At 38.3% G+C, this 15,484-nt stretch overlaps 1 protein-coding gene across 1 annotated transcript in view; it reads left to right on the forward strand.

Moving 5' to 3' along the window:
- Positions 1–15,484, forward strand: part of alpha-Man-Ib (alpha-Mannosidase class I b) — a 189,605-nt gene that overhangs the window by 57,562 nt on the left and 116,559 nt on the right. The window contains exons 5-6 of the mRNA XM_090390023.1: positions 6,346–6,413; positions 12,327–12,475. Coding sequence (XP_090246149.1) covers positions 6,346–6,413; positions 12,327–12,475 — 217 coding nt within the window. The remainder of the gene's footprint in view (positions 1–6,345; positions 6,414–12,326; positions 12,476–15,484) is intronic.

Below are 15,484 nucleotides of genomic sequence, written 5' to 3' on the forward strand. Positions count from 1 at the left end.
TTCAGCGTGCTCAACCCATTCAAGGCCTTATACACCTCAATCGGATCACCTCGCAGGTGCCTAGTCTCCAGCTGCTGCAATTTGCAGAACTTAAGCCTCTCTTGGTAAGAGGATCCATTCATTCCCCTCACCAATCTTGTTACCCTTCTCTGTACACGCTCAAGCAAATCTATATCCTTCCTAAAATGAGGCCTCCAGACCTGTATGCAGTACTGAAGGCGTGGCCTGACCATTGCCTTATACAGAGGGACAATCACCTCCTTTTTCTTGCTAGCAAAATTCCTGTATATCATTGATAAAATCCCATGACCTCCCCTGGCTGCCTGGCTGCATTGCTCAGAAAACTTCATATGTACATAAAACTTGAGGTACCCATGGACTGGAGATGTGCAAATGTGACCCCAATTCACAAAGGAGGATCAAAGGCTGACACAAGTAATTATAGACCTGTGAGTTTAACTTCTGTTCCCGGAAAATTAATGGAGGCACTGGTTATAAAGAAGCACTGCAGGATCATCTAGACAAGACTTCAGTTATAGCTCGGACGCAGCATGGTTTTGTTAAGGGTAAGTCTTGCCTGACCAATTTGATTGGATACTGTGATGCAGTCACAAAAGAACTGGATGCAGGGAATAACTTTGATATTATATACTTGGATCTTAGAAAGGCTTTTGATACTGTTGCACATGGAAGACTGCTGCACAAATTGGAGCAGTGTGGCATTGGAGGCAAATTGCTGCTATGGATAAAGGGGTGGTTGAGGGGGAGAAGACAGAGAGTGGTAATCAATGGACACTGCTCATTGTGGACTAATGTTATTAGTGGAGTCCCTCAGGATTCAGTATTGGGTCCATTATTGTTTTCTGTATTTATAAATGGCATTGATGACGGTACAAGCTTAATGTCCAAGTTTGCAGACGATACGAAGGTTGGCAGGGTTGTCAAGGACACTACTGACACTATGCTTCTGCAACAGGATCTGGAAAAGTTGAGCAGATGGGTTGAGAGGTGGCAAATGAAGTTTAACATTGACAAATGTAAAGTACTACATATGGGATACAGCAACCCCAGAGCAACGTATCAACTTTGTGGTACTACACTGACAGTGGTAGAGAATGAAAGGGACCCGGGGGTGATTGTGCAGGCAGATATGAAGTTCTCTGAGCAGTGCAGACGGACTGCAAGAGTAGCTCATGGTGTATTGTCAATGATATATAAGAATTTTTCTAGCAGGGATAAGGAGGTGATTATTCCCTTGTATAAGGCAATGGTCAGGCCACACCTAGAGAACTGTATACAGGCCTGGAGGCCTCATTTCAAGAAGGATGTAGAGCTGCTGGAATGAGTACAGAGAAAGGCAACAAGATTAGTGAATGGAACAAAGGGGTGTTCTTACGAAGAAAGCCTTAAGTTTTGCAAATTACAGTGTCTGGAGACTAGGTACCAGCAAGGTGATCTGATAGAGGTGTAGAAAGCCTTGAATGGTTTGAGCATGCTCAATGCTGATGGGATTCTTCCTCTTGCTCAGAATAATCACCTGAGAGGGCAGAAATTCAAATTGAGGAAAGACAGATGTAGGATAGACGTGCGGAAATTTTCCTTTAGCCAGCAGGTGGTTGGTTGGTGGAACAGACTTCCATCCCTTGTTGTGGAAGTTGATAGCCTAAATAAGTTTAAGGCTCAGCTGGACAGGTATTTCGAACGAACAGAGGGGTGAAGTGGAAGTGGTTATTTTTTATTTATTTATTTATTTTTTTTGGCTGATGCTGCATAAGCTTGCTTTCTTGCATCAAATGCCTCTACTAATGCTAATGCTAATATCTGACTGCACAATTACTCCCAGGTCTTTTTCATTTTCTACCACCTTAAGTGTAGTACCACACAGTTGGTACGTTACTTCTACTCATATGCAATACTTTGCATTTGTCAAGGTTAAACTTCAGTTGCCACTTCTCAGCCCATCTGCCCAAATTTTCTAGATCCTGTTGTAGCACACTGCCATTACTGTCATTAACAACCCTGCCAACCTTTGTAACATCTGCAAACTTTGACACTAAGTCTGATATACCGGGCGCATTATAGCCTTAGTTGCTAATGCGCCAATAAAACCCAACCAACCAACCTGATATACCTTCATCAATATCATTGATAAATATACAAATTATTACATTGTTACAAGCAGTTATAAAATGCCTACTTAAAGGCATGATCAACAGAAAATTTGGTCTTTTATAGTATTAATGATAAAGAAATTTATATACAAGAATGGTTGCTCTTTACAGATTATAGGAATATCTTTAAAATAACTGTAACATTTATCTTACAGTTGTAAATATTTATGCAAAACTACATTGGCGTGATTGTCCTCATATGTGAGTTAATTGTAATACTTACAGAAATTGATAATAACAAATATGTGCAATTATAACAGGAATGGCATATTAAAAATTAATATGCCATACAGATTTTGCTAGTAAAACTTTTTTATTGAAATATGTTTCTCTGTCAGTTTCTGTTTCATAATTATAGACCTTTTAGCTTGAATTCTCTTCCAGGAAAATAATGGAGTCACTGGTTGAAGAAGTAATGCAGGAATACTACATTATTTCTTTAACTAGGAATTAGTAAAGGGTGGCAGAGAATTGTCTGACCAAACCATTGGATACTGTGATGTAGTAACAGAGGACCTGGATGCAAAAAATAATTTTGACATCATATATTACATTTCAGAGAAGCTTTTGATGCTGTTTCACATAAAAAATTTGAGCAGAGTGACATTAGGGGCAAGTTTCTGATGTAGATAAAGTGATGGTTGAGTGGGAAAAGACAAGACTGGTTTTTGATGGGCATTATTCTTTCTTCTTAGATTACTATTATTAGTGGAGTTTCCTAGGATTCGGTGCTGGGCCCAGTGTTGTCTAAATTTGTTAATGATATTGATGAAGGCATGTCAAGCTTAATGTCTAAGTTTTCATATTTTATAAGGGTTCGCAGGATGGTTGTGAAAATAATCAGTAACAGTAATCTCAGAATAGCATACCATGTGGTGTACATGTAATTCTTAATACTTTCTAAAAAGGGCTTGAAAAATCAGGCAGTGATGAATTGCATTTAATAAGTTATTAAAAATAGATGGAATGAAGTTAAGAAAATTAAATTTTACTCAACTGGTCTTTGATAGGGTTTTTCCATATTTGAACCCTCTCCCCCCCCTTTTTTTAAGGACCAAGGTGAAAGGACTGAGCAATTTTTCAGTATAGTGTGCAGTTTCCAATTGGCCTGGCCACAATATTAAATTCGGTATCTTTAAAAAATGTTAAGCTGTTTGTGCCACTGTTCAACATATGGGACAGAAATAAAGTATTTTTTAATATTACTATTGTTGGTTGGTGTAGTAATTTTTATCCTATCCCTAGCTTGTACCCTAATTCGGTTTATTGTAGCAAGGGGATAACCCCTGTTTAAGAATCTGCCGGTTAATATTTGTATTTCTGAGCCCAAAGCGGATTCTGTCATTGAATATTTATAGGCATTTAGAAATTGATTAAAGATAATAGATCTCTTGTAGGAGAATGGGTGATAGTTGTTATAATGCAGAAGCATACCAGCGTTCTTAGGTTTTCGATAGAGGTTAAATTGGATTTTATTCGAGTCCTGAGTAAGCGTGAAATTTAGAAAATTTAATGACTTTGTATTCGTACCCTCCTTTTCCAATGTAAATTTGAGTCTAGAGTGAATATTATTAAATGAATGTAAAATGTCTTGGATAGTACTACTATCAATAATAACTAGAACATTGTCTAAATACCTCCCATAGTATGTGATATGGGGTAGAAAAGGGATCAAATGTATACCTCAATCGTTGAGAGATATACCTCCGATATTAAGCCGCTCAAGCTCAATTCCATCGACAAACCAAAAATTTGTTTGTATACTTTGTCTCGAAAGGTGATATAGTTGGCCTCGACTAAGAGTTTAATTAAGTGAAAAATTTCTTTAATAGGAAGCTTCGTATAATTAATCGGTATAGAATTATTATTTAACATATCCCAAATGATATCTAACATGTATCCAACATTTACATTCGTATATAACAAGGTAACATCTAGTGAGAATAAATTATCATTATCGCCAAGTCTAACAGTCCTTAAGATTATTAAATAGTGTATCGTAGTTCTTAATCCCAAATTGTATCGCCTGTCTAAAGAGTTTTATAATGCATGTGTGGCCAAGAATGAAAATGGCGAGTTTCTGTAGGAAACAATAGGCCGAATAGGAAATCCAGTCTTGTGTAATTTTACCTGACCGAAAGGTGCAGGAATATTGTATGTTCTGGCCTTCAATTCTGCTTCTATTGGAATGAGCAGAAGCCTGAAAAACAAGATGCAGGATATTTCAGAGACTGCTGGGAGTCATTGCGGTACAAGTAAACACATGGGTTGTGTTAGGGTAGCTAAGAATAGAAATAGGTGCATGTATACTTGCGTGTACACCAATGCTAGGAGTTTAGTAAATAAATTTGATGAATTTGAGGTATTGCTTAAAACATCAAAGGCAGATATTGTTGGGATATCAGAGACGTGGTGTCACACAGATATAAGGAATGCAGAACTGCAATTTGGGGAGTACAACATCTACAGAAAGGATAGACTGGATAGGAAGGGAGGAGGGGTTATGCTATTAGTTAAGAAATACATAAAATCCAAGGAAGTGAAGCCAGTGGACATCGCTGGACAGTGCAGTGTCGAGTCAGTTTGGTGTGACATAAGCATTGGGAGATCAAAATTGAGAGTAGGAGTGAGCTATAGGCCTAATGACTCTGATGAGTACAATGAGAAACTGTACAGGGAAATAGAGTGGGCCAGTAAATCAGAGAGTCTTATAATGGGAGATTTTAACTTCCCAAATATTGACTGGAACTTGTGGGTTGGTCACTCACACACTAGTCAGACTTTTGTGGATTTATTGGATGATTGTTTTCTGCAGCAGCATGTTCGAGAGGCAACCAGAGAAAGTAATACTCTTGATCTGGTTATCAGCAGTGATCATTCGTGTATTAAGAATTTGCAGATAAAGGAACCACTAGGTGGCAGTGATCACAGTGTGCTGAAGTGGGATTTACTCAAAGAGGTAACTACCGTCAGGGGTAAAGGAAAGGGTTTTTGCTTCCGTAAAGGGGAGTACAATGGTCTCAGACAGTTTTTAAATTCTGTACAGTGGGATCAACTGACGATGTTACCAACAGTAAATTCTAAGTGGGAAGCATTCAAAGAATTAATCGTGGAAGCTACTAGACTTTATATACCGATTAAGAAATATTGTTCAAGGTTTAGGCCTAAATGGATGTCAGATGAACTGATGAGGCATATGGCAGAGAAGAAACATGCATGGAATACATACAAATTAACACATGACACAGAAGCCTATAATAGATACAAGTTGATCTGTAACCAAGTTACAAAAGAGGTTAGACAGGCGAAGGCAGATTACGAGAAATCTTTGGCAAGGGATGCAAAGAAAAACAGCAAAGAGTTCTTTACTTATGTAAACTCTAGAAGGAAGGGGATGAATCAGATTGGTCCACTTGATATTGATGGGTCAACTGTTGATGATCCTGCTCAGGTAGCTAACAAACTAAATGAATATTTTGCATCGACATTCACACATGAGGAGTTATTTAGCGAGGCGAAAGCCAGAGGTGTATTCAACTCTAGCAGTAAGCTAGAGAATCTTGTAATAACTGAGAGTAAAGTGGAGGAGAAATTGTTGAAGATAAACACAAGAAAGGCACCCCGGTGTGGATGGGATCTATCCAGTTATATTAAAGGAGGCAGCAGAGGAAGTAAGCAAACCCTTAGCCATAATTATGAGAGCTTCCTTGGACTCAGGGGAGGTACCCACAGACTGGAGATGTGCAAATGTGACCCCAATTCACAAAGGAGGATCAAAGGCTGATACAAGTAATTATAGACCTGTGAGTTTAACTTCTGTTCCAGGAAAATTAATGGAGGCACTGGTTAAAGAAGCACTGCAGGATCATTTAGACAAGACTTCAGTTATAGCTCGGAGACAGCATGGTTTTGTTAAGGGGAAGTCTTGCCTGACCAATTTGATTGGATACTATGATGCAGTCACAAAGGAACTGGATGCAGGGAATAACTTTGATATTATATACTTGGATCTTAGAAAGGCTTTTGATACTGTTGCACATGGAAGACTGCTGCACAAATTGGAGCAGTGTGACATTGGAGGCAAATTGCTGCTGTGGATAAAGGGGTGGCTGAGGGGGAGAAGACAGAGAGTGGTAATCAATGAACACTGCTCGTCGTGGACTAATGTTATTAGTGGAGTCCCTCAGGGCTCAGTGTTGTGTCCATTATTGTTTTCTGTATTCATAAATGATATTGATGATGGTATATCAAGCTTAATGTCGAAGTTTGCAGACGATACAAAGGTAGTCAGGGTTGTCGAGGATACTACTGACACTATGCTGCTGCAGCAGGATCTTGAAAGGTTGAGCAGATGGGCTGAGAGGTGGCAAATGAAGTTTAACATTGACAAATGTAAAGTACTACACATGGGAAACAGCAACCCCAGAGCAACGTATCAACTCTGTGGTACTACACTGACAGTGGTAGAGAATGAAAGGGACCTGGGGGTGGTTGTGCAGGCAGATATGAAGTTCTCTGAGCAATGCAGACGGGCTGCAAGAGTAGCTCATGGTGTATTGTCAATGATATATAGGAATTTTTCTAGCAGGGATAAGGAGGTGATTATTCCCTTGTATAAGGCAATTGTCAGGCCACAGCTAGAGTACTGTATACAGGTCTGGAGGCCTCATTTCAAGAAGGATGTAGAGCTGCTGGAACGAGTACAGAGAAGGGCAACAAGATTAGTGAATGGAACAAAGGGGTGCTCTTACGAAGAAAGGCTTAAGTTTTGCAAATTACAATGTCTGGAGACTAGGCACCAGCGAGGTGATCTGATAGAGGTGTATAAAGCCTTGAATGGTTTGAGCATGCTCAATGTTGATGGGATTCTTCCTCTTGCTCAGAATAATCACCTGAGAGGGCATAAATTCAAATTGAGGAAAGACAGATGTAGTATAGACGTGCGGAAATTTGCCTTTAGCCAGGTGGTTGGTTGGTGGAACAGACTTCCATCCCTTGTCGTGGAAGTTGATAGCCTAAATAAGTTTAAGGTTCAGCTGGACAGGTATTTTGAACGAACAGAGGGGTGAAGTGGAAGTGTTTTTTTTTGTTTTTTTTGGCTGATGCTGCATAAGCTTGCTTTCTTGCATCAAATGCCTCTACTAATGCTAATGCTAATTTCTCCTTCTTGGGCTTAACATTAGATAGAAAACTAAACTTTCATGAACATATACTAATACTTCGAATTAGTTGCCTCTCAAAACTTAAAATCTTGCACACAGTATCTTCAATGGCCTGGGGAGTCGACAGGTACACATCACTACAAATATATAAAAGTTTGATTAGATCTCGTTTGAATTATCGATCGTCTGTATATGCTTCAGCAAGAAGGAGCATGTTACATCGCTTAGATACCATTCACCATAATGCTCTGCGTATAGCTCTAGGAGCATTTAGAACTTCACCAATTTACAGCCTGCACGTAGATGCATCAGAAGCCCCGCTGCACCTTCGACGAGATTATCTACTGTGCATGTATGTGGCAAAAATATACAGTCAGCCATCACATCCAAATTGGTCCATTATTCACGATCCAGTATGGACAAGTAATTATGATTGCAAGCTAAATGAAAATAAACCAGTAAGACTGCGTCTCAGATACTTAGCTTGAGTTTGGGAAATACATTTCCAGCACATTCCTGCAGTAGATATAAACTCAGAACCTCCTTCGATTCTGACTGTGCCTTTGTCCATATCATGTCTTACAAACAGGAATAAAAAAAGAGATCTCTCCAATCGTTATACAGAAGCTCCATGCACTGCACAGTTTTGAAAATAGAAACAGTCATCAGATTTACATGGATGGATCAAAATTGAACAACTAAGTAGGTGCCGCAGTAATTTTACCGGCATATACTATATCTGTCTCCTTGCCTCATGTTTGCAGTATTTTCACAGCAGAATTATATGCTATTAAACTAGCACTGGATGATATTACCGAGCACCAACTTCTGCCTGCCCTAATCCATACTGACTCTTTTAGTATGGTAGCAGCTCTACAAAATAGCAAATATTCCTCAAATTCCTTGATTCAGCATCTTAAAAAACAACTCAGAGTTTTGCATAAAGCAAGAAAACAAGTGTCTATCTGTTGGATTCCCAGCCATGCTGGAATCCCAGGAAATAATCATGCAGACCAAGCCGCAAAAAAATCCAAATCTTAATATACAAGATAACTTTCAGGTTGTACCATTTACAGATTATAGGGAGGTATTTTGTACGAAATATACTTCCATTTGGAAACAACTTTGGAGAGACCAACCATGCAATAAACTCCGCAGAATTAAAAAAGATCTATGTTCATGGCGTTCTAGCTCACATACAAATAGACAGGAAGAAGTTATATTGACAAGACTGCACATTGGGCATACCTTCCTCACTCACAAACATTTACTTCTAAGAGAAGATCCCCTGCTCTGCTATGTCTGTCAGATACAACTTACCGTAAGGCACATCCTGATTGATTGTCCATCCTTTTCAGCCTTTCGAATCACATCCTTCCAATCATTAGCAAATTCGCAGGCTCCTCTAACTCTCCTTCATATACTTGGTGACAAAGCAAACCTAAGTGAGCTCTTTATATACAAAGGGTACTAGGAAAGTTTTGCAATATGACGCAACAATGAATCACAGGAAGCTGCTTGTTGCTGCATGTTGAGACATGTTCATACGTGCATAGTAGCCGCCGCGCCAAGTCGATGGGCTCAGTTATTCATTAGTAGTGAGAGTGTAAAGTGCTTGCGATGGCATCGTGGTCACGAAATGAGATAAGGACAGTTTTGCGGTATAATTTCGTGCGTGGTTTAACCATAGACCAGTGCTTAGAAGAAATGACTCTTGCACTAGATGATGATTGTCCACATCGTACAACGATATTCAGGTGGTATTGAGAATTCCAAAGGGGAAATTTCACTCTGGAGGATTCTGAGAAGCCGGGAAGGCCACGAACGTCAGTTACGGAGGAAAACGTTACTGCTGTGAGGAAAATGCTTGACGAAAACAGGCGAGTGACCTACCAACAGATAGAGGATACTTTGGGCCTAAATGCACCAGCAATTCGTTCGATTCTGCAAGATCATTTGCACGTGAAGAAACTTTGTTCTCTCTGGGTGCTGCATCAACTGACTGAAGAGCAGATGACACGACGTGTGACTTGGTGCCGGGAGATGTTAAAAAAGTTTGATAAGGGACAATCTCGGTATGTGAACAACATCGTGACAGGTGACGAGACTTGGCTGTACTATTACGATCTGCCGACCAAGGCTCAAAACAAAGTTTGGGTCTTTGCTGATGACGACACACCCGTAATTGTCAGAAAATCCCAATCTGTAAAGAAGAAAATGATAGCTGTATTTTTCAAATCGAGTGGAATTGTGGAACGTGTCGTTTTGGACACGCAGAAGACAGTCACAGCTAAGTGGTATACTGAACAATGCCTGCCTAAAGTCATTGGATCTATGAAGAACCTGCGGCCAAAGTCAAGAATGGACACCTGGTACCTCCATCACGATAATGCTCCAGCTCACCGCGCCAAAGCCTGCACCGAATATTTGACCACGACAGGACTGAAACTTCTGGAGCACCCTCCCTACAGTCCAGACCTTGCTCCCTGCGACTTTGCACTGTTCCCGCATGTGAAAATGAAGCTAAAAGGGAGGCGGTTTTCCAGTGATGAGGACCTTCTACGGGCTTGGGACAACGAGTGTGCTTTACTCCCTAGTGAAACTTGGCAGAACTGGTTTAAAGATTGGTTTCGGAGGATGGAGAGGTCTATTGAATGTAGAGGAAACTACTTTGAAAAAATTAAATAAACAAAGCTGTATTGCAAAACTTTCCTAGTACCCTTTGTATATATATTAAACACCTTGGAATAATAAATATACTTTGATATATCCATAAATCATTAAAATGAAAATACTGACTCTGACAGACACATATTGGCCATAGTTGCCCTTGTGTCGTGAAATGTGCATAACAACAAAAACAGCGCTTACTCGGGACTCAAATAAAATCCAATTTAATATCTATCGAAAACCTACAAACACCGGTATGCTTCTGCATTATAACAGCTATCACCTGTTCTCCTACAAGAGATCTATTATCTTTAAACCATTTCTCAATGCCTATTAATATTCAACGACGGAATCTGCTTTGGGCTCAGAAATACAAATATTAGCCAGCAGATTTCTAAACAGGGGTTATCCCCTTGCTACAATAAACCGAAATAGGGTACAAGCTAGGGATAGGATAAAAAATACTACACCAACCAACAATAGCAATATTAAGATTCTTTCTGTCCAATATGTTGAACAGTGGCACAAATAGCTTAACAGATTTTTTAAAGGTACCGAATTTAATATTGTGGCCAGGCCAATATGGAACCTACGCTATACTGAAAAATTGCTCAGTACTTTCCTTGTTCGCAACACAAATAAATGACCTGGTATACAACATTTCTTGCTAGGATTGAAACTTGTCATACCAAGGTTCTACGCATTTTCCTCTGAATTTCGTGTAAATCCACATGCGGCCTCAGTTCATGCTTCTCAGCAGCGTCAGAATTAGTCTTTCATGCCGTCAACGAAAACATACTTTTTTATTTATTGAGGCCAAAATACTTAGTGTCCACAAGACTATTAATTGCAGAAACTGTCGAAATTAAATTACATGAGAATTCTGTTAATGTTCGCCGGCCATTTCTAATCTCTGATTTGTGGGCTTTAATGCGCATGCACGAAGACAAATAATCCCTATTGAAGTGTCATGCTTGCCCCTATTTGGTAATTTTCATTCCTGTGATCATAACATATGGTCAAAAAGTGTTGTCAGCTTCAGGAAGGAAAATCGTTTTTTTTTTTCGTTAAATTTCTTTTAATTAATTTAATTTTTAATTGCATTAGATTGATTTTTAATTGTGTTCATTTGATTTCTAATTGTGTTCAATTATTTTTTAATTGTGTTCAATTGAGTTTTAACTATTTTTTATTTTTACTGTAATAACGAAACAGGCCTACGCGCTCTGGATTCATTGAGGAATTTTATTGTGGCTTAAACACAGAGCGTACAGATAAAGCAGAAATATATGAGCTTTCGGCTATATGGTAGTCTTCGTCAGAATTAAAATACACTGTAATGTAAGATTTGTTTTTTTTTTTTCGTTTTAATTGCTGGAGAGTATCATACGGAAGTGTTCTACGTATTATATTGAGGTAAAGTTCTCTTATTATTTTACAAATATTGATATCAACTTAGAACATATTGAGCATTACAGCTCTGGTTCATACTATCAAATACACAATGACCATATTCATAATGGCCTAGTTGTTAACCGGTCAGTTATTTGGCCTTCACAGCACTTTTTTGGCAGAGCGGTGTAGTCGAGATTTAATGCAAGCAAAAAAGTAATTGGGGCATTTTAAATGTATTCAAAGTTAGTAGTTAAAAAAAAAAAATGATTTTCAAGCAGCAACATATTGTTTTCCCCTAATGAAAATAGAAAGAAAAAAATTTTAAATATGAGGTTTGTTGAGAGTTTATTTCTGGTCTATTTTTATACATCTTTTTAGACTTTTAGACTAAAAAGTTTAGTCTAAAAGTTTAGTCTTAAAATACATCTTTTAGACTAATAACATTTTTCAAGTTTATTAGAGGTTTTAATCTAATTTAGTTTTTCCATAATTTTCTGACTGGTGAACTAACAGTATGCCAGTTGTTTGAGATGCTCTACAAGTATAAATCTTAATTATTTAGGTGAGGAGAGCAGTCAGGTTGTATAATTGGTTAAATGGTGACAAATCCACAATTAACCACTTAGTAACCACTTAGTGCAGGTAAATGCCACTTATTGCAGTTAAATGCCTTGCACCGGAAATGAAATTATGTTTTCAGAGAACTCTGCATACATCAGTGTTTAACTCTATATTATTAACAAGATTTCAAGAGCATTAACTCAATAAGAAAGCACTTTTGGACCAAGTTCACAGAAACTTTTTTCTTCATTACTGATCCCTTAACATGCTTCAGAGGTTTAGTGAGGGTTCTGGTTCTGAATCATTATGTATATATTGAAAGGTGTTGTTGAAGTCAGTCAGCTTATGTTATTTTATTTTTTCTTAGAATTCAGAGAAGCTAGAGAATGGGTTGCAAGTAAACTAGACTTCAGGATAAATAAGGATGTAAACTTATTTGAAACAACAATTAGAATACTGGGAGGTCTTCTGAGTGCCTTTCATCTTAGTGGAGACAATCTCTTTCTGGAAAAGGCTGTAGGTTGATATGAGATTATTTTATATATATATTGGAAGAGGTTAGTGAAATCCATTTTTAGAATAGTATGATTGCAACAATACAAATATTTGACCACAACATTTGCATTTCCATTACATTCCATTATTAGGGGCCGCTATAGATCTTTTTGCATAAAAAAACAAAACACAAATTTATATCTGCTCAATGTGGCCACCATTTTGGTCTTTACCAAAGACCAAAATAGTGGCCAAAATTGTAGCTTTTTGGGCATGGAATGGTACAGCAAGGCACAATTCCTATGAAATAATCTCAAATTCTCTAACTGTTGACTGCTGAAGCTCCAGCAGAGACCTGTGCTTATTAATAATTACTTTATCCTTTAAGAATCCCCACAAAAAGTAATTAAAGAGTGTTAAATCTAGGAGTGTGGTAACCATTCAGTGGAATCCTTCTATCCAATCCATCAATTTAGGAATTTTTTGTCTAAGAATTTGTCGACAATATTTGCCTTTTGGGCTGGTGCTTTTTTTTTTTTTTAATAAAAATCCCAAACACGAGAGGCATTAGAAACTATTGTACTTAGTACCATGCATGGGTTGGAGGTCAAGAAGACGAAAGAAGATATTTGTTGACATTAGACTTGAACTTCTGTAGATTGTAATTTTCAGGAAATACGTATGAAGGAAGGTTGTTCCAGAAAATGTCAGTTAAATGAATAACTGTGAAAGATGAAAAGTTGGTTTTTGTGAGTTTGAAGTTGGACAATAAATGGATATTTGCTGGGTGGCATATGTTCGGACTGTTTTGAAAGAGAGAGCGGAAATTATAGAAGCCAATTCAGAAGAACAGTGCTCATGGAAGTATCTGTAGAAAAGGCATGCAGCAGAAACAGAGCGTCTATGAGACAGAGAGTGGAGAGACTGTTAGAGATGAGTCATTAATTAACTACCCTCTTCTGAATGGAATCTAGAAGCCTGAGAGAAGTTTTGGGGGCACCGCCCCAGATGTGAGAACAATATTCCATATTAGGGTGGATTTTAGGCACCTCCGTAGACCGGGGTTCGAGCCCATGACCACCAAATACAGAGGATGCGGAAAGGTCAGGGAATGACCACCGTATATACCCGGAGCAATATGGCCTTAGTTGCTAATGCTCCTAAAAAAAAAAAAAAAAAAAAAAAAAGGGGGTGGATTTGCGATTTGTACAGAGTGAAAAGCTGTTTGGAATAAAAGTAACGCTGAGAGCGAAAGAGAAAACTAAGTTTTTTAGATGCAGGAAGCAATATTTGTAATGTGCTTGTGCCAAGAGAGATTAGAAGTAATCCCCAAAAGAGATATATCATCTTGACTAGAAATTGGAGTGTCACCAAAGATAAGCATAGGAGCAGAAGACTCCTTTTTGCGAGATATAAGACAGGACTGAGTTTTAGAAGGATTGAAATCAACTAAGTTGTCTTTGTCCCACTGGAGAATTAACTGAGATTGGCATTTAAGGAATTGGTAGCGGATATTCGAGAAGTTGAAGCTAATTGAGCAGGGCAAGGTTTCTCAAAATGGAAAGTGGAATGCAATGTGTTATCATCAACTAAACTATGGATAGGATTTCTAGTCAATGGAAGAAGGTCATTAATATATAAAAGGAAAAAGGCGCCTCCGTAGCCAGGTGGGCAGGAGAGGCAGTGCGTAGCACACGCTTCTTGATTAGACTGTGGTTCAAGCCCATGACCACCACTTATCCTCTGAGCAATATGGCCTTAGTTGCTAATGCTCCTAAAAAAAAACCAAACCAAACTATAAGAGGAAAAGAGTGGGGGAAGGAACTGAACCTTGGGGTACACCTGCATTAGTGGAGAAGTTAGAAGACAGAGAGCCATCTACCATCACCCTCAGTGAGCAATCAGAAAGAAAACTGGATAACCAATTACAAAAAACAGTTGGCAAACCATAAGATGGAAGCTTGTTCAGAAGACCTTTATGCCAAACATGATGAAAAGCCTTTGAGATGTCAAGAACAACTGCTTATGTTTCACTGACGTTTCCATTGAATTTGTCCTTAAATGGGTAACATGCGCCAGAATATCACCAGTAGATCAACACTGACGGAATCAGCTGGTGATCGTTAATCAGATGGAAGGTTTCTAGATAGTTTAAGAGTTGACAGTTAATTGATTTCTCCATTACTTTAGAAAGAGTAGAAGTAATTGCAATATTAATTCTACTCTTTCTTCTACTCTATTCAGAAATTGGGACAATAATTGGATATGAGTGGTTTGTCACCTTTTTTTTTTTTTTGGAACTGGCTGGATGTGAGCAAATTTCCAAGCAGAATATAAAAACCTTTGGAATAAGAAAGTGAAAAAAGGCAGCAAAGAACAGGAGTGCAGGTTTTTAGAACAAGTGGAGAAATACCATCAGGACCTGGTGCTTTCTTTGCATCAAGATTGGTCAAAAATTCTTCTGACATCCTTTTGGCGGAAGACCACAGGAGGCATTGAATGGAGCATGCTGGGTATCCTGTATAAAAAAGAAATACTGAAAATTGATTTTGGGCTGATTTTGATTAACGGAATGATTTTGTCTTTAGCAGTCACAAGTAGCTTTCTCCCATTACAATTGTCTCTAAGAAAAAAAAGGCCCGAGAACATTTTCTGTCTAAATTTCAGCCCAGCCAGAAGTCACAGATTTACACACTCCTGTCAAGCCAGGAGTGTGCAAATCTGTGTTGAAGAATAAGTGGCGTTGTTAAGAGAGTAATAAACAGTTTTAATTATTAACAGTTATATTTAGTTTAAATATGGTTTCATCAGTCTAGAACACAAATTCAGTGGTGTCTGTGCTTGTAACTCATGGCAAAAATCTGTTCAGCAAATGCCAGTCTTCTGTTTGGGCTATCCTTATTCAAACTTTGTAGCAGCATGGGATGATAAATAAATAATAGGATCACGAAGTTCCTTTATATTTCTATATAAGTTTGTTTTAGATATTTTAAGTTCTAAACTTCACTTTCTGTTGAGATATTTCCAGAC

The sequence above is a fragment of the Mastigoproctus giganteus genome, chromosome 2 (assembly GCF_048544385.1).
Source record: "Mastigoproctus giganteus isolate SK-2022 chromosome 2, ASM4854438v1, whole genome shotgun sequence".
NCBI lineage: Eukaryota > Metazoa > Arthropoda > Arachnida > Uropygi > Thelyphonidae > Mastigoproctus > Mastigoproctus giganteus.